We start from the raw sequence: 20836 nt of genomic DNA on the forward strand, positions 1-20836 counted from the left end.
AGGACTTGTATTTCAGCCTTTTTATTTTGAGTGCATTTACGGACAGACCTCAAACACCATGTTTTCCTCACTCTTAGGTGAGCCGGTGGACTAGATTGTGTGAAATTGAAATCCCCTCTGCTGTTGAAGAACATCTCCAGAATCCTGCAAATGATGATCAACAGGTGCCCCTCTCCATTCTCACTCTTGAGCGAAGGCTCGCGGAGCCTGTCAGAGTCCACAACGATGACAAAATACGAAGGCGGAAACTCCAGGAGCAGAGACGTGAAGAGTCTGCTGAAAGCCAAGAGAACCTGGACTCCGAGTCCGGGCTTGGACAGTCGTCTCAGGCCTGTGATGGACTTGAGCTTAGAGCAGCTTTGGCCAAACTGTCTGTGGATTCAGTACCAGCTTTAGCCACCAGAGAGAACTCTGAGATCAGGAAAGTGAAGACAGCAGATTTGCCTCCGTTGGAGCATGTGTTTGCCGAGGGACTGTACTTCACTCTGACTGATGTGGTGCTGCTCCCGTGCATCTATCAGTATCTGGTAAGGGCTTTTTGACATGTAATGAATTTTTGAGTGGTGTCAACAACCTCATTCTGATTGTTACTGTCTAATTAAGAATGGCACATACACATCAAAGCACAATTAATTTTATTAGCCCTTTTTTGTCAGTTTAAGCCTGTCGCTTTTATTTCACTGACACACTTTCTTTACAAATGCTCTTTCAATAATACACCTGTTACACAAACAGTCAAGTGCTGATAGGAAAGGCTTTGTCTCCGTGGATACAAAAGTGGCGCTGATGTCAGACTGAATGCTTTCATGCAGACCGGAGCGTGCAGTTACATGAATTTGCTGGCTCTTTAATACTTTTATTATGATGACTTGTCAAATTATGCATGATGTGTGGTTTTGACACTCTGGTCAGGGTGAACAGGTAGTACACCCAGTTCCCTTTTTTAAATCCAGCCAGGCAGAAACTTGGGTTAAGAAGACTCGCTGCATCAGACTTGGCACAGTTTTTGCTCTCAAAGGTGGTCTGGAGCCACCTGGCAAAGGCTGATAACACTGTACGGGGAGGGTTTTTATTCAAATGCAGCAGGTTGAAATACATTTTACTGACTTTACTTTGGGAACAGCTGACAGAGTTGGCAGGTTGTTATGTTGACCTAAAAAAACAAACTCCTAACTTGAAAATCTTTGAAGAATTTAGAAGCTCAAGTGCTCACTGAATATTCATTACGCCTCATTGTTTGTGATGAATTTGGTAGCAACTGCAGTGGCGAACCGAGAGCTGTAAAGTTCAGGCTTATGCTGTTATTGATCAGGAATGCTGCATTGTCTGGCAGTGGAGTGGGTCTCATTTCACCTTTCAGCTGTCTCCAGCTATTCCTCGACTGTGGGAAAGAACTGAAGTTCTCACAATGAGGCTTTTAGTAGTCAGCTGTGCCCCAGTGGTTTCCAGTTTCACACTCAGCCTAGCGTGTCTCCTCTTAACGGCCATCACTGTCCACAACACATGCAGCCACAGTGAATCCTTTCCACTCCACCCTCTTGTCGTGCTGCGGAGTGCCCCTTCTGCCTCCGTGCACCACTCTGTGTCCAAACACACACAAACACACACACTCTGTGCCCTTATGCTTCGTCTCAGATCATGTCTCTGTTTGTTTCTTCACCCTCTCCTCCTGCCAGCTCTGTTTAGATTTTTTTTTTTTTGCCAGTCTGTCGCACAAGTGTTCACCAGCGTGATGTGTGAATTCTGGTGGAACGTGGCATCTCGCTCCGCTGGCAGTAACATGTCAGTCGAGTCACTTAATCAATATTTCCTTGTTGTTTTCCTCTTTCTCTTTCATCCTTTCATCCTTTTCTTGGTCTTTAATAGTGTTCCCTCCAAGAACGCGCTGCCGCCACTCTACATCATCTCCCCCACCTACTGCGCTGGTACGGCCGTGTCCAGGAGGTACCGGGGGTGCTTCGGGCAGCCAAGGCTTGTGGGCTACTTCTGTCCATACCCCAGGCTCCCACGTCTGGACTCCCAATTCTCTCAGCAGAGGACAACCCAACCAGTCTACCGGTGGAAGAGGAAGAAGGCCGGGAGATGGCCCCAGAGGTTCCTTTTGTCGGCGGCCCAAGGCCCACAATGACTAAACTCAAAGTAAATGATTACTTTCCTTTACTTAATCCCCAGCATGCTTTGCAGCTATATGTTAACCAAACATGTTTTGTTCCAACACTTCCATCCTGACCTAATATCAAGGGATCTGCCTCCCATTGTCCCCTAACAGCACAGATTCGCAGCCTCCAGAGTGGTTGTTAAGTATTATCCCTGTAATTTCATGCCTCCATTTTCTGTTGATTGCACCTTCAAGAGTGTAGCTCTGAGTTAATGTTTCGGTTTCTGGCAGACTTTTGTAATTGTTGGATATTTAGTTTTTCTGCCAGATATTTAACAGTGATTGCTTTCACTCATAAAATTAACATTTTAAGTGGTCTTAAAAAAAAAAGAAAGGAATTCAAAGCTGTTATCGATGCATATTATTTTGCTCTTGTAGACATTACAAAAAAAGAAGCTTTTTTTTTTAAGACTAACAATCTGTTTATGAGAAAAAACACTGTATTTGCCTGGGGTGCTTTTTTTAAATGCACATTTCAGTATTCTCAGTGGATCCTGTTACCACTTGCAGGAGTGCAGACAGTGCACATTCAGCTTATCTTCATTTCAGGTGCAATAAAAACAGTGAATCTGGTCCAAAACAAAAATGTTATAGCTTTACTTAGTTTATAGTTATGGCTAAAAATCTACATGTGCACAGGCAAGATACACGACCCAATGCAGGTCCCTTAGGAAGGATTGTCGAGAGACTTGCTCATTCGCACACGTTTATAGATTTCTTTGCTCCATATATTACCTCTGCAACAGCAGGAGATAAGCAGGCCCAGCTGTTTTAAAGGAGACTGTCTCCTCAACCCTGACTAACCTCTCGCCACTGAGCCCTCAGACTGTTTACTTGGCTTTTTTTGCTCTGCTCTCTTAGGAAAGATATTTCTGTGATTTCCTGCTGGCTACATTTCTATAACAATGTGAGCGAGGCGAGGAGAAAAAAAAACAAGAGGTTTGGAAAATTCTGATGAGGGTGAGTGAGCTGGGTGGTCAGGATGGGATGTGTCTTTTAGATGTGCTGTGTTGCCGGATGAAATTTAGTCAGGCCCACATGTGTGTAAATGACAGTTTTGCTGGCAGGTTAAAATCCGACATTAAAACCTAGAGGAATGCGTGAACACACACAGACAAACACACAATGGCCACCATTCTCTGCCTAGAGGGATTACAAGGATGGCTACATGTCGCCATCATCATGTCTGCAGTGCAGCTGTTGCGCTGGGTAATGTGCCTGTCTGTTTGCGTCTGTGTGCGCATATATGTCCTCTGTGTGTGTCCCACCAAGGTATAAACACACAGTCTGCCGTCTCACATGGTGACAGTCGATCCTTCACGGCGGCTAACCAGAGGCAGTGGGCTCATCTCGCAACACCATTCACATTACAAATGGCTCATAAACTCTGCCCCTTTATCACTCCAGTTAACACACACTCATGCATACTGTTCAAGCTCCCCATGCAGTGATCTGTGGAGCCCCAGCCTGTGATCTGTATCTATGGTAAACAAGCAGGCATCCCGACACCAGAAATTAAGACCCGGTATTATCACTGCCTAACAAAAGCTAACACAACTTGGATATCAAAAATAGAGTTTTTTTTAAAAGGAGAATTACTGGGTTTGCAGGAAGGAAGTTAAGTCTTTGATTTTATGTCTGATGAATTGGGTTCATAGGGGAGCTGTTGTTCCAGAAACAGCGATTGAAGACAGTCTGTGTGTGTTCCCATGAAAAACTCCTCACTGAAATCAACGAGCATTATGGCAGGATAATAACGCAGTCTTGTATTATTACCTATTATTTGTCATTTGGGTTTAAAGTTTGACCAGACATCCTTGTTGCAGGTGAACTATCAAACTTAAGAATATGATTTAATAGAAGAAATAGAGCTTTAAACAGAATCACCTTTTCATATTCAAAATTATTAAAGCTTTAAGGTGCATGTTTCCTTAGTGTACTTTGAGGTACCTCAAACATATTTACCCAGTGACCAAAAATGACCTTATCAGCATTTGCACTACAAGTTTGTGTTACTGTGGAGAGTGAATATAATTGGTTTTGGCACAGACTTTTTGAGCTTGAGGTTTGCAGTGTTGTAGACTTTGATTGGTTTGTATTATATAGTAGTATGTGTTTATATAAAGATGAATAAAACAAAATATTAGAATATTTTAATATGGCAGCGAGACATTGTTCAACCCCAGTGTATAACACACAGATCAGTTAGTGTCAACAGAACTAAGGGTTTTTAGTAATATAGTCTTAATTGCAGTGCTTTTATTGCATCATAGTGATGCACCTCACAGTGTATGTATTTTTCTGATGTCATTGTACATGATAGTCAAGTCTTTATTCATGAAACACATTTAAATGTAACAGACGGTGACCATAGTGTTGCACTAGGGCTGCACGATTGATCGTTAGAAAATCGCGATCTCGATTCATACTTATGTGCGATCTCATTTCCAAGTGACAACGATTTAAAAGAAAAGAAAAAGAAAAAGACGACGACGATTGTACCGCATTTTGATCCGGGACGTAATCTGCATGAAAACAAGCGCTCACTCTTCCTGCTCAACAAATGACAAGGGCGGAGCCTTATACCACGTGATACAGAAGCTGTGCCGTGTGATGCTAAAATTAGCAGGGAAAAAACAACGGAGAGCACGTCAGGGATGACGAGAAAGTGACAGGAGAAAATCCGTCCCGGTCAACCACCCAAACATTAATAACAGGAACCTTATACAGCGCTTCCCTATACACGTCGAACTCCCGCAGGCACAAAGAAATTACAGAGGCTATCACTTATCACATGACCAAAGATATGGCTCCCATCAACACTGTGCAAAACGAGGGATTTAGGAAAATGATCAACACCCTAGAGAAATGCTACACAGTGCCCTCCCGCAACTATTTTTCTATTGTTGCACTACCTGCTCTATACACGCAGCGTCGAGCAACGGTGGAGACGGAATTTCAAGCAGTACAATATTTTGCGGCAACGACAAAATGTGAGACATTTGTTGTTTTTATGTTTATTTAGTGTTTTTATGTTCAGTCTCAACTGTTACGAAGTTGATGTGCAGTTAATAAGCGAAATAAATATTTATACTGGAAAAGAAAATCGTGAGAGAATCGTGATCTCAATTCTAAGCCAAAAAATCGTGATTCTCATTTTATGCAAAATCGTGCAGCCCTATGTTGCACATATTTAATGTTCCATGTTAGACCTTCTATTAAAAGGGTGTCATATTATAGTAAGATGAGCTTTTTTCCTCTTTATATGGGAAACAGCTCCAGGGATTTACTGAAACAAGTGCAAACGTCTATGTAAATACAGACAGTACAAAAGATGGACATAGCTACTGTGATGTCGTCCACTGATTTCTGAATTCGGTGAAACCTCTGCATGAGTGTTTCCATCTACGCTGTCCTGGTTGCATAAAAATTTTTATTTAATATGACCCAAATTTCTTTGGATCTTGGCTGCCTTTTGTTCTTTTCTGTCAAAATGATCTAACACAGCTCTGAGGAAGCCAATCCATGATTGATAGAGTTTCATTTTTCATTTTTTTGTATCCACATGTGCTTTTACTGCATTGACAGTGAGTTCGGGATCATTGTCTTGCTGAAAAATTAAGGCTTTACCAATAGAGGCTATTGCATGATTGAGAATATGCCTTTCACGTTTCATTTTAAAACACCATTCAGATCGCTCATTCTACCATGCCTGTATACCTGCGGTTTCAGTCAATTTCAGAGTCTGTAGCAAATGAGCTGTTGCTACCCCAGACGCTGTGGTGAGAAACACGGCAGGAAAGGAGAACTGAGAACACAGCCTCATCAGGAGCTTCTAAATAGCGCTGCCTTCTAGCAACAAATATTGCATCTATCTAGACAAACTTTAGCAAAGCTAGTTAAATACATAGTTAGCCCTGCTGTCATCATGGAGAGAACTAAAAAAAAGTTTACCATGGTTTCCCTGGTTCTCTTGCTATTGTAGTTAATTGTACTAGATGTGCTGGAGTATGTTCTGTACTGGTGAAGCAATGTTCTGTCTTGAAAATTTAATAAGAGTTGTATTGTGTGCAAGGTAGCAGAGGGCTTGTACAAAATAAGTCACTCGATTACAACAAAGGCTGTAGGTTTCTATAGTAACTTGTATTTGTATATTTGTGTGTGTGTGTGTTTTCATGTGTGTGTTCTTCCCTAAGGAAAATGGCATCGAGGCAGTCTTCACTCCTCATCCTTGCCCTTCCTGGACCCTCCCATGGGAAAGCTTACCAGGAGCGATCAACCCTACTGAAGGTAAACTCTAATCTTGCCTCGAGGCTGTGCTCTTTGCTGGCTCCATTTTATTTTTGCCCTCCTGCCCTTGCACTTTTATCATTGCCCCTTTGGTTTGTTTTATTTTTATTTTCTTGTATTTATTTGATGTCTTCATCTCTCTTTGTCCTCCTTTCACTATTTTTACTTCCCTCATGTTTTGTAAGCCTGTATGCCTCTGCAACACTCCACAGCCTCTTTCTCCCACCTTATTTCTGGGTTGACTTCAAAAAACACAAATGTTACTATATATGGAGCGAGGAACATGAATAAATATTTGCATTATACCTTTCGGTACTACTGTGGCTGTTGGTGATTTATAGCTGCACCTAATGCTAACACATTTTATGTTAATCTGCAGGTGGATGCGGTTCCCCTTGAGGGTCCCCTAATGATTTTTAATCTACATGTGCTATCCTGCTGATGTTGTAGGGTGAAAGTGTGAAATAGGTCTGTGGTAGAACAAGAGTCAAAAACAATAAAAACACCTAAAAAGGTTCAAAGACAACTTGTACAGTGTCCCACTTGTCTTAGTGGATACTTCTTGCTGTGAGAGTAGTTTGTGATAGACAATGGGGGAGGTTTGTTGATTGCTGCCCCAGGTGGCATTGGAGCAACAGAGAGAGGGGAAAAATCTGTTTCTTTGCCTCTTTTCCTCACCTGCATTGTTTCTCTTTTTAGTGAGATGTCTTTGTTGTTAGCAACGCTAAATGATGCACATGCATCACTCCCAACATATAAGTGTTATTCCATCCATCCATCTCAATCCAATACATTTGAATCCGTCCATCCATAGAGAGATAGACAACCATTCACACTCACATTCCCATCTTTGGCCATTTTTGGAATAGACGTGCATGTTTATAGACTGTGGGAGAAAGCTGGAGCCCGGAGAGACCACCCCCACAGACACAGGGAGAACATGTAAACTCCACAGTCTGGCTTTGGTGGGACCTTCTTGCTGTGAGGTGAGGGCACTTGCTGCCATACGGTCACGTTGCCGCTTCAGTGTTATTGACACAAGAAATTGGGGAAGGTAGATGAAGGCACATGCTTCATGCATGTGATTGTTTAAATATTTCAATTTTCTTTAATATTGTGTAGCGCACTCGTTTCTTTCTTCCTTTCATTTTTGCTTATTTGGGAAATTGTTACAAGCAGGAGTTCATGCAGTGCCTATTTCCTCCAACAAAGAAAATGAGAAAAGGAAAAAAAACACCTTAATTTAAGATCTCTACCTCTTTTCAGCTTTTGTTTTGTGTAGGTCAAATTTCCACTTCATTACCATGATATTAAGCTTTTTTTTTTCACTCCAAGCAACTTGAATAGTAAATTGATTTTATCCATATCCAAACCAAACAGGTTTACAAAATGATATATTACCACACAATACAACAAAAACCCCGCAGGGAATGAGCAAACACGCTAAATAAACAGATAAACGAGCTGTTGAGTGATTTTGTTTATTTTGCGTGCTGAAGCCTTTGCTCTGTGATCCATCTTTTAACTTGCGCTACTTTGAAGCGTATTTTCCCGATGTATTTATTCCTACTTTTACTGATTCAACAGAAACTTTGATAACAAACGGTGTTTTGATTTGCTCATTGTTATTTTCTGTTTGTGTGAATATTCCAGGCAGTCAGTATGACACACATCTAAATTGATGTGTTGCCCAAATAAGGGCCTGTTAGCACATTGACATATTTCTATTATCTGTCATAATTTTGAGATAAAAAATTAAAAAAATGTGTTTTAATATTTGGTCTTTACTTTCAAATTGTTTTCATTTGAAGCTGTATACAAATGTGCAGTGTAGGATTTATAAAAACATAAAGGTTAAAAATGAGCAAAATAAAAAAGCACCCAATCTGGACCTGTACATATATTCACAATTCTGGCAGCTGGGCAGTAGCAGATTTCAATAACTGTAGTATGTTTTTTTTTTTTCTTTTTCATTTATTTCTCTCATTATGCCAGCGAAATAAATACTTAATTATGAATATGTAACTTTAAAAGTCTCTCAACTCCTCATTACGTACTTTAAATATTGTAAAATTGAAGTAAAGTCATGATGCTAATTATTGTTTATTGACACTTACTTACTTGGCTTAGTTGGTTTGAGGCTCTTGCCATTAAAACAACAAGCATTAAAACCAATGGATCTTTGCTACTAAAAACCTGATTTAAGATCACTGAGTTCCTGATGCAGGCTATCTGTTGTTTTAGAATCCAAGAAGATGTTTGTCCTCCTTAATGCAATTTACATGATTGATGCTTAGTTACCACATTTAGACACCACACTACCTTTGCTTTCATCTAGGTGTAGACCCGAGTGTCGTCCATTGATCTGTTGCTGTTTGATAGTATCAAGATAAGGTTGGAAGAGTAGTGGGGAGGGGAGGTTAGACCAGACTTAGGAAATATCCGACTTCTGTTAGCGGGTCAGCTTTTTGTATTCGGCGCTCTCATTGTATGGGACTTCATTTACTTGGGTGTTTGTATCAAGTTTGATGACTGATTTAAGACTGAAGTGCACAGATAGTCTGTCATGTTCTTCACATGGGCAAAAAATGTAAATACAGTTTTTCTCATGTTTGTTAAGAAATTTTGATGAGAAATAATTCAAAATGTGTTGAGATATTTATTTAAAGAAAACAAGGTTGAGATATAGGAAAGTCAAGGCATCTCCTAAATTAGAAGAGTTCATTGTATGTTAAATAAATCTTTACAAAATTTCTTTTCATGGCACAGATTAACCAAAAAAACATTATAGGGATCTCACCATCACTAAAGTCATCCTGGAAACTTGGATATCTTGTCTGTATGTTTGTTCAGCTCCATTGTCCTAAAATTGGGGGATTGTATAAAAAGAAGTTCCACACTGAACTCATTTTTGGCAGTTTGACTCCAGTAAAGTAAAAAACAGAACGAAGTCTCAAAGTTGCCAAAATGTCTGGGGGTGGAGCAGAGTTAGCAGATGGCTGATTGTAACTTTGGACAATGTTTTCAGAACATCCTGGATTAGGTGGAGATGCAGAAGAGGAAAGATGGACTTGGAAGGCAAACTGACATAATTAGCGTTGAGTTTTAAAGAGGGGATATGAGACCAATTGACTCGGTGAAGACGGCCAAAAAGATGATTGCATCAGAGGAGTAATGACAAAGCTGAGAGTGAGGAGAGTTTGGCAGCGTGGGAAAGCAAAAAAACAACAAAACGAATAGAGCAGCAGGAACAGTCCCAATACTCAGAGGTGCAGGCACAAAAAGCAGGAAACCTTTTTGAACCCACACGAAACGTCATTAGAAGATTATCGAAGCACTTTAACTGCATAGTCAATGTTTCATTGTTGGTCTGTTGTGCTGAATTAGAGCCAAATAAAACTGAGCTCATGTCATTATCCTTTTACTTTTGACTGCACTGTACTGGTTATATTGGGTCTCACTGATTTTTAGCTCATTAATGTGGTTCCACAGTGAAACTTTAGCATCAATTTCTAGCCTAAACCTCAGTGACATCTAGAATGCTCTTCCCTAAAACTCCACTGATACCTGAACTGAAGTACTCTATGTGATGTAGGCGGGGTGTCTATACCAAGAGTGAAAATCATGTAGAGATACTAAATTTCAGCTGTTCCACTTTTGTCAGCACTCTGCATGATAAACGGTGCTCTTGATGTCTGCTCCTGCAGAATTATGCTTGCATGCAGGTAGCCCCTGTGATTCTGTACTGTGTAATTAAAGAGGAGCAGAGACGAAAGGCACACAATTTGTACAGAACTCCAGCGCATGAGCCTCCCCATCTATCTATTCCTTTTGTGCGCACAAATGGCTCCACACATGTACACACGTACAGTACTACAGGGAAAATTTCAGTGTTTTCCCCTTACGTGTGCATAAATATTTCCATGTGTGCAAAACTAATATATAACACCCACAAGCCTTTGAAACATGAAATTTTGAAATGGGGTTATTTCTGCTCTGTACTCTAGAGCAATGGATTTGAAATTAATAAATGAGAGTTTGCCTTCATCCATTTTTTCTATTTTTATCCATTTCCAAGGTCGGGTACAATTTAGGTCTTACAGTATACATGGAAAAACCTCCAAGCGTCTGACTGCTAAAAAATAAACAATTGTCAAATAATAATCATGCTAGCACATCTCCATAAACTGTTTTGCTTTATATACGGACCTATTTGCATTCATTGATTAAAAAATTGTACACACAGGCTCCCAGGTGTGCATAATATGTAGAACAACAAAGTTGTCCTGCTTGTATGGAGGCGCTGATTCACTACGTTTAGTCAGGGTTTGTCTGCAAACAGATAAACAGCAATGTGAATAGAGGGGCCATTGTGTTAGAACAGCCAGTGGCTTGTCTCCAGCACTTCACTTAATAGATGGAGGAGAGGAGGTGCAAATAAAGCATGGTAGAATGATGGAGTGGGTGACAGTGGGAGATTGAGATAGGGGTGAGACAGCATGAGGGGAGACAAGGGTTATCAGTAGAAAACAAGGCAGGAACGAGGGGGTGAACAAGACAACGAGCCATTAAAGGGGAGAGCTGGTGAAGAACTGCAAAGTTGTCATGCTTGAGACATGGCGCTATTAGATCCTTCGGGGTTGTTTTGGTACACGCAGATGAGACGAGTTCCTTTGTTTTTTGTCGTAGGTTACAACAGCATGGCAGAAGTTGAACTGCTTGAATGAAAGCTGGCTCCATTTGTCTCCGGCTCCCTGCTTCTACTGCAAGAGAGATGTGATTGAGATTCCCCAAACTCCGCAGCTGACTGTGTATATTTCTTGAAAAGTACGCATAGATTAATAGAAAAAATGAGGAAGAGATTTGCTTTTACTGGAATTAGGAACTTGGTTATGTGGGTAATTTAACTGGATGCAGATCATGTAGAATATTTTGTTTTGTACATTAATAACTTGGCTTGTGTGTACTTAAAGGTGCTGTTTCAGATATTTTGAACAACTGAGTGCTGCACTAGAACACAATAACCTCACAACGTGCCTCATGACCTTTCTCCATTGAAGGGCTGTGTATGCAATAGCTAAAATACATTTTAAAAAGTAAGAAGAAAAATCCAGTCATTGTGGTACAGTAGCACTTTTTCCTGCTGGGTTCTCTTATTTTACCCCAGGTTTTAATCTAAAATTGTTTTTTTTAATATAAATACTCCGTTATCACCTAGTTGCTCATTGTTGACTAGTTGCTCTTTGCTGCTGCATCAGAAAGAGCACAGAGACTGAAGCAAAACAGTAAACCTGAGGTTGTTAAACCAAATCGGTGAGCTAAAAATGCTAAGTAGTCATTAAAGCTCGAAGGAAAGCTGCAGGCTTTGTATTAATTCTCTGTAGGTTCATGATTACCAATGGCCTCTGTCACGAATACGCCACTTGATTCATTTTTTGATGTAAAAGTTTTGATTTGCTTCTAAATCTGCCCATTAGTTTAGATATACTGGGGGAAAAAACAGTTTTGTTAATGTGGTGAACTTGTGATACTTCCCAGCCCGCGGGGCTGCTGATGCGGTGTTGTCAGGGTCGATCTGTAATGGCTTTTCAGTATTATAATATCCACGCAGTGTTAAGTAGTTTCACAATATTCCGAGGCAACATTAAACACATTAAACGATTTGAAATGGTGTTTGCAGCTGAGCTGGAACTTCCTATTCCCATAACTGACATCTTCCTGCATCACCCTCTTCTTTTTAATTTAAATCCCACTGGAAATATTAGCTTCATCAGAAGTTGTGACCCTTGCACAATTTTCAGTGCTTTGCTTGTTTTCTCCACACTGAGCTTTTAAACATCTGTCATGTTTAGCTTCCAGGTAAAATTCAGATGTTTAACATATGTGTTTGTGAGCTGGAAGACTTGCCTGTAAGATGTGAGATGGAATGTCCAAATTACAAGTGTCATTTATTTTATTATGTGGGTGGATTAATTTCTTTTTGTTTCCTGCTCTGCTTTTCCAGTGACTTGGATTAAGGTTGTAATATGTGCACATACCAGATTTGTTCCACTGTTAAATCAGTTTGGCTGCCTTTCATGGGTGTCGTTTTCCCTCAGGCATGTCATTTTACTATTAATGAACTTACTAGAAGATAATTAGCTGTATTTGATTGAAGTCTAGATTCATGAACTTGACTTTTTCTCATTAAAAAAAACAACAGATATTGGCTGGATACCCTGAGGGCATAATACTAATTCTTAAAGTAGAACTTCACTCTTTTGGATTATCATAAACTATAAAAAAAATAAAATAAATACTGTATGACAATGATTTCATCTTCCAAATGAAATCTTGCATCTCTGTGAAAGTTCAGTTTTTCTTCCTTTAGGTTATAGAAAAGTGAATCTTCTTATATTCAGTGTAAGTTATTTAAAATAATTATCATTGTCAATATGTGCTGGGTCCATGCAAACCAGGTTACTAATTCTGGCCAAGATGAGTGGTTAAAATTGGCCAGAATTTGGCCAGAAGCTTGTTGATGGCTAGTAAATTAGTGGGGATGCATGCATATGTGTTTGAGCCTTTATGCATAATTTTGACGCTACAAGCAGAACTTCCTCTTAACATTAGAGAAAATACTTTTTTGTTTTCAAAATCATTCCATCCTGGAAAAGGAACAGTTGAAAAAACTTGTTCAAAGCTCAAACTCAAACTTCCACTTTTAGTCACTTATTTTGCTGTCCAGCCATCGGGCTGAATGATGCTCTGCTGAGAGATTTACATCAGGTTCAGACACAAATGTATTTAACCGTTGATTTGTGCATTAACATATCAGCTTATTCTGAAGATCACATTGTTGACTCTCTGCCCGTGTTTAGTTTGTTTTTTCTGGAAACCATTAGTGTTTGGTCTGAGTTCAGTAATAGTAACGAGGGAAAGTTAAGGAATGGGGCTAAATGTGTTTTTTTCTGCCTGGCTGTCAGATAGTTGTCAAAAGGTGCTTAGCATCCTTAGGCTTTTGACAGACAAATGTCAAGGGTAATCTATTTGGAATTTTACTGAGTTGATGTATCCTTCAGACACTTGCCATGTATACAGATTTCTCTTTCAACTAACCCTGGATATCAGGCTAATTAAAATCTCCATCCAGTTTCCCAGCACTAAATGTAACTTACTGATCTTGACACCATTCAGAACTTCAACTCTCCAAATGCTTGTAATAAATCAAATATTCCTCCTGAGTCCAAAGTGTTTAATCTAAGAATCTCAAAGTTATTAACCCTCAGTAGGACCTACAGCCATTTTTCATCCACAGCGTTTTTTAATATTAGGCCATTTTCACTGTGTTGAATAGAATATAGCCAAACCTTCCAACCCTTTTTTTTTTCTTTAGAATTGCCGTCTCCGTTTATTCGATTAGCTTAAGGTGGCTAAGCTAAAAACCGCCATCCACATGAGGCGCTAGAGCCATAAATCGCCCCATTGAAACCCATTATAAACGCTATTTTTCACTGCAGGATTTATACCGTAAGCATCTCGGGGATGGCTTAAGTTTCATTTCCGTTTTGGAGAAGAGGCCTTAGAGTTGTAATTTTTTTTATTTGGCCACCGGGTGGCGCCCTTGCTTCACATTTGACGACTGCTGGAAAACAGCGGGCTGCCTTAACAGACCTGCGGGAAAAGAAGACTCATTTGAGGCTTGCAGCACCGGCTTCGCCCGCTGATCGGGCGGGACCATTTTCTGTCCCCAGGTCGTTGAGAGGGTGCAAATTTTTTTTTTACTCAACCGGAAATGACGTATTTGTTGTCACGTGGTACCGGACGTGTGTGCTGGAGAAATGCGTCCCACGAAAAAATGCCCCGGTTCTTCGTCGCGACTTAGCCGGGAAGATGCACCTCTGTCGGCCTAGAGAAGGAGCATTGGCCGCCTGGAGAACATTTCCGGCTCCGGAAAAAAAAATTGTAAGTGGATCGAAATTAATTTTGGTGCCGATCTTTAGTCCATCTAAAGGCCTAATTATAATAACAAACGAATATTACTTCAAATGGGGGTTTTTTGAAAATATTTACTTTTTTGTTTTTTGGGGCTAAAAAAACGGCGCTCCTGTAATAAACCTGGGATTTAAAGGGTTAAAACAACGAAAATATAATTAAAACTTCATATATATATTTCAAGGAGAAGTAGGTCTAAAATATTGGCTAATTTGAAATGGAAAAATATTAATGTATAATCTTTTTATAGCACTTTTTATGGCGTGGTCGATTTTTGCCTCTAGGACCTCATAAGGGGTACTTTTTTTTTAGACTTACCAAGGGTTAAGGTTGCAGGGAGGCAGAAGCCTATCCCAGCTCTTCTAGGACAAGAAGCGGGATTATACGAGATGTTACTAAATGTTATAGGAAATGAACATATTTTTGTTTTTAAGATCAAGTAACTATATGAGTAGTATGGTCACTTTTCCATAGACTTCTCTCAGACTCTTTTTCTTTTTCAAACCACAGGAGTCACCACTGCTGGTGTTAGAGGGCAAGTTTAAAACCGTTTCTCACTAGTGTTGCCTCAGACCTGGAATTCGATTCAATTCAATTCAATTCAATTTTATTTATAAAGCGCCAAATCACAACAACTGTCACCTCAAGGCACTTTATACTGTAAGGTAGACCCGACAATGATACATACAGAGAAAAACCCAACAATCATATGACCCCTATGTCGTTAAAATGAGAGATTGTAGTTTCTTTGTAGAGAATATTTTGATACAAATATAAATATACAGTATGCATGTGTTTTTAAATGATCTTATTATTTTAAGTGAGGATATATTTGAACTGTATCCCTACATTTGGTTAACATGCATCCCCGTGGGCTTACAACTCCAAACAGCAGGCTGTGACTCCCAAATCACTCCTCTCATTCTCAATTAATTGAACTCATTAGAGCCTTTAAATTGCAGATTTAAAGATATGCCGTAAACATGGGAGCCAGCACAACAGGCAGCTAGCTTTTTTATTCGTAATTAGAGGGATAATTGGCACTTTATTTCTACAATTCAGGTTCAAACACATCTAGACTCCCTGGAGGCTTACTACAGAGTTTCACTATTTGCAGTGATGTTTGAATTGTGCCCATTTAAATGCAGAGCCACTGACTGCCTCCACGATGAGCTCCTTGCAAATGTCATATCATGAATATTCATTTGTCTCCCCAGTTTTGTTTTGTTCAATAATCTCTGGTGAGGGATTGCAGTGTGGGTATTGAGGAGGAAGACAATTTGCCTTACCTTCAGCTAGTTTTCAATGAGTTTTGGATTACATGTTTCTAACGCAGTTTCACTGCACTCGTAATTAATTAGTGATTAGTCTGTTCAGCCTGCGCAATCTCGTCTCTGCAGGCCATTCCTGTGGAGCATAGTTTAGACTATTGTATGTGGGGGAAAAAATATCTTTTCCTTTAGTTACCACTATATTTTTCCATTGTAGACATTATAGTGTAATTAAATGATTAAATAATTTTTATGAAGTCTAAAATATTTGGACTTTTTACTTTAGTAGTTGTTTTTCTCCAATATTCAGAAGTCATATTTGTTATCATACAAAATAATCAGAAGCCATATATTCAATTTATTTGTTAAGTAATTATATTCTTTTATTCTTAATATTCTTTTCTAGAGACTGCAGTCTTGTTCATCCACTCTTATGTGGATATTTTTTTTTAATCATTTTTGTTAACAGTTTGGAAATGGTTTGACTAGAAATCCCCCCCCCCCTTTTTTTTTCTTTCAAATTTTAACAGTCCATCTATTTTATTTTATTTTTTTTACCCCTATGGTTGGACATTCCTGTCAGTCTCCCCCTCTACTCTTCCCCCACTTGCAAACAAGACCCCAAGCTACTGGAACTCCTCTGAGACCGCACCTTATCTCCAGCCCTATTGGACAATTCATCCTTTCCAAGATGACCACCATCACTGTAGATTTGGAGGTGCTAATTTTTATTCTAGCTGTTGATTGCAAGACCGACCATGTTCAAGCTGGTTAAGACATAACCAAGAAAAAAAAAGCCAATAAAGCCAAAAACCAGAATAGTCTGTAACAATAATCCATAATAATCTTGAAGAACTCCTCACAGGACAGCATGAAGTTATACAGTCATATGAATTCTCTAAATCAGGGGTGCCCAATCCCGGTCCTCGAGAGCTACCGTCCTGCAGCTTTTAGATGCATCCTTGTTCCCACACACCCGAATCAAATGAATGGCTTGTTATCAGGCCTTTGCCAAACATGATGGCATGCTGAAGAGGTAATCAAACCATTTGATTCAGCTGTGTTGGAGTAGGGATGCATCTAAAAGCTGCAGGATAGTAGCTCTCGAGGACTGGGATTGGGCAGCCCTGGTCTAAATCCATAAAACTCATATAGACCGGTTGGGCAAACCCTGTGCCCAACCGGTCTATATGTAGCTAGAGTAAGACAGACAAGATGTAGATAAGGTGATAAGCTCGTCCAGTGTACAAAAAGACAAAGTCAAAACTGTTACATATCAGTTTGGAAGTTTTTACCATTGGTGTTGGTCCACAGCCACGTTCAGGTCGCTCCAGAGATACTAATCTGGATTTAGGTCCAGAGGTTTCCTGAAGCAACGGTTTCCTTTGTGACTTTTGAGATCCTTTGTACTTTAGAAAAGGTTTTGTCAAAGGATTGCTCGATATTTTCCTGCATCCATTTTTCCTTTTGTCCTTGTCCCAGACACTGTCAAAGAAAAACATTCCCACAGCATGATGTGACAGCCATTTATTTTAAACTGTAGCATTGCTCTGAGAAAAAGATTTAGTTTCTCGTAGTCTGGAAGCTATTTTTTGGCAATCTCCCAGTGGACTGTCATGATCTTTTTTTGGGAGAAATGGCTTCTGTTTGGCCAATCGACCATATGGTTACCTGCGTGACCAAAGTCTTTCGTCCCAAATTAGTCAGCTTGGCAGGTGGCACAGATCTAGGAGAGGTTTTTCTCTTGAAGAATAATGGAGGTCAACATGTTCATGTGCACGTTCAGTTCAGTAAAAATGTTCTTTTCTTCTTCATGGCATGGGATGTTTTCAGTCTTTCTTATTTTTAACAAATTAGCTAAACACTCCTTACAGTCTTTATTTGATTTGCCTTGATTAAGTTTTGTGTATTGATTAGTAAGGGGTGAGAAAGAATTGATTCCACATTAAAACACTGAACATAACAAAATGAGCAATGCTTAAATACTTTACCACCTTATGAGGATGTTTTGATGGTTTCCTTTGACTCAACATGTACGTCCACTACAAACATTTCACATATTATTATAAAATGTTGCATTCCACTGTGTTAATTTATAATTACAAGTGGAAACGAGGAGATGCTAATCTGGTTACCTTTATTTTGGGTTATGTGTGGAAAGCAGAGCCTCCAAAAATGAATGAATGTCACATAATTAATTGATTACTAATATTTTCCATAGCAGTCTTGAACTAATTGAGTAACTTAAATTAGCAATGGAGAGCTGAAATCTGCAGCTTGATACTTCATTCTTAAATATGGCATGCATCTGTCTTGTTGATTTACTATGTGAGCTGGCATATTTTGCAGTATGCACGCTCTCTCCTTCTGTCTGTTTTTCTTTTTCCATGTTTCTCCCTTTTCGCTTTTCGCTTTTGTTTCTGTTCAGAGCCTCTATAATTTCAGGTCATAAGCATTGCTTTGACACAAAGGACATGTTTTCAACTTTATTTTCACAAACTCCTGACAGCAAAATTAAAGTATTTTGCTGTTCCCATCATTATGTGTCACCTCACTGGAATTTCTGTCTTTGTAAGCACGGGCTCAAAGAAAAGCTCAAACCTTTTTATTCAGTTCTGTATCGATTGAACTATAATAGATGATGTGTCATATTTGGTTTTAGTGAGTACCATAAAATGTGCTCTTTATATAGGAGGGACCTCCCCCATTGCCCACATCTAATTTGGCTCAAAGCAAGGTTGTGGATAGACTTTGGCATGCATGTCTCAGTTGCTTTTGTTCAACACCTTGTTGTTAGTTGTGTTTTCCCTTGTGTATTTTAGACCCTCATGGTGTAGGATTACACTGATAAAGGCGAGAATTGTCTTTTATGCACGTGTTTTGTCTGTTTCTGTGTCTGCAGATCTTTTTACAATAAACATATCACCTAGGCTGCAGGAGCGACCTACCTTGATATTTTGATAACTGTAGATTCTTTTATCTACACTAATGTGTATCAGGCTATTTTTGGTTTGGAATTTGTGAGAAGAGGTTTGAGACTGAGTTTAACATCAGTGTTCGCACGATTTGTGCCTTTAGTATGCAGACAGCTCCGTAAGACAGAATAATGACTCGTAAATCCTCCTCTAATTATCCAAAGGGCACGTGTGGTGTTTGTGGCCAGTCTGTAATCCCTTGATTCTTGTCCCACATTCCTAAATAGGAATGTCTGTGTAGCGCCAACACATTTGTGGATATAACGAGGACGCAGATAAATATTGAGACAAAGTGTCTGCTTTCTATCACTTAATTAAAATGTGAGCTGGAGAGCCAAAGAAAGCTAAAGGAGTGTGTTTGTTTCTGCAGTGACAATAATAAGGTTACATTTCTCTATTTCTCTATTCAGAGGGGCCCTGCCTTTGACAACCCAATATTTCTGTAAGGACACAGAGAGCAAAAGGGACACCAGTTGGCTGGTGTCCAACTAGCCTTTATTTATACTTGAGTTAGCACTGCAAAACTAGGGCTAAAAGCCATTCTGGCTGGAAGATTTTACAAAGGTTGCAGGCCAAAAGACATTGACACAGCCCCCCAACGATGCCAGCTTTATGCCATATACTCCCTGACTTTGACAGCTCTGGCAGAGTGTAGAGTGCTGAGAGTGTGCGCTGAATAAAAACAAACTACTTAGTTTAAATGTACAACTGTGGAGGAAGACTTTGAGGAGCCGTAACAGAAAGAACAGGTGGAATTAAGCATTTTCTAGACTTAACATACTTGTAGCTCTTTGTAGCCTGAAGAAATGTTAAAAAAGTGTTTTTTATTTAATCTATTTTCCTCACGTCTTGAAAGTGCAGTTTTGAAGAACACAATCATTTTATTACATTTCATTTAAATGTGTTTCTATGTTGTTTTCAATATTGTAACGATGTATAGTGTTAGATGCTGTTACTGATAATAAGCTATTTTTTAAACAAAAGATTCCTACTTTCAAAGTCAAAATTCCCAAAATCGTTTTTTAACCATTCTGTTTACTAAAGTTTTCAATTAAATAAAAGCATTTGAATCATCTTCCCTTAATTACATTGTTCTATTCTCATTTACACAGCTCTCAAAATTCTTTAATCTACAGAAGTTTATTGTAGTGCTTTCTTTCCTTGAAAAACTCATAACATGTGACCTTCTTTAGGTTCCAGTACCTCATGAAATGGGACAGATTGATTTGCTGTGGTAAAAATATATATAAAAAACACATTTCAAGTACACAAACGGTGTGTTCCTTGTGAAGATAGTTTACCAGCGTGTCAGCCTTTGGATGGCCTCAGGTTATTTGTTTCTCTGAGCTGTGAATGTGCTGGTTCAGATTACAGCTCTGTGGTCATTGAATCTTCTGCAACAATGTGCTTGTGGCTATTACAGGATGGATCGATTACGAACGATCCGAGTTTTAAAGCAAAAGAATGTAGGAGTTTTTCCCCTGCCACATCCACTTTAAACAGGGCAGCGAACGGTGCCCAGGAGACCGACTGCAAGCCAACATTTAGACTATGCAATCAATGGGAGCCGAAAGGAGAGTTATTGATCTGTCTTCTTTGACGTGCCATTATTAAAATGTCACATTGTTATAATGATGGCTAAGATATTCAATGCTATCTCCATAAGTGTTGAAATGATACAGTAGCTAAGCTTGTCGTGGTGTTGCTTTTGTCTCTCTTTAACCATCCAGAAATCTTTGAGAATAAGCACTATGTATACTTTCAAAATATCAATATTCAAAACACACTTTCTTTGATGTGAATGGAAGTGATGTCAAGCCCAACGAGCAATGTCAGAAGGCTGAAATTACCTACAAATCACTACAGGATAGTTTAGTTTCTTATTGCCAATAAAGGCAAACTTTTCGTGTTTTCCTGTTTTTATGAAATCAATATTTTACTATTGGATAAATGTAATTCTGTCAATTTAGTCTGCCTCACTGTAGTTTCAGTTCTGCGTCCCTGATGCACCTTTCCCTTTTTAGAAGTTAAAGAAAACAGAAGAGAGCTTTTTTTTTTTTTATCTGAAGCTTTGATTTTAAATTGGAATAATAATTGGTAGAGATACTAGTTTATCTCCACTCATTTTTGTTTAATTTGGCATGGGTGATTGTCAGCAAGAGATCGCG

The 20836-nt window shown here is 39.3% G+C and overlaps 1 protein-coding gene across 1 annotated transcript in view; it reads left to right on the forward strand.

Annotated features, from left to right (window-relative positions):
• Nucleotides 1–20836, forward strand: part of gstcd (glutathione S-transferase, C-terminal domain containing) — a 51434-nt gene that overhangs the window by 2095 nt on the left and 28503 nt on the right. The window contains exons 3-5 of the mRNA XM_026171209.2: nt 78–527; nt 1867–2139; nt 6355–6448. Of these exons, the coding sequence (XP_026026994.2) occupies nt 78–527; nt 1867–2139; nt 6355–6448 (817 nt within the window). The remainder of the gene's footprint in view (nt 1–77; nt 528–1866; nt 2140–6354; nt 6449–20836) is intronic.

Source organism: Astatotilapia calliptera, chromosome 6 (assembly GCF_964374335.1).
Source record: "Astatotilapia calliptera chromosome 6, fAstCal68.1, whole genome shotgun sequence".
NCBI classification, from domain to species: domain Eukaryota; kingdom Metazoa; phylum Chordata; class Actinopteri; order Cichliformes; family Cichlidae; genus Astatotilapia; species Astatotilapia calliptera.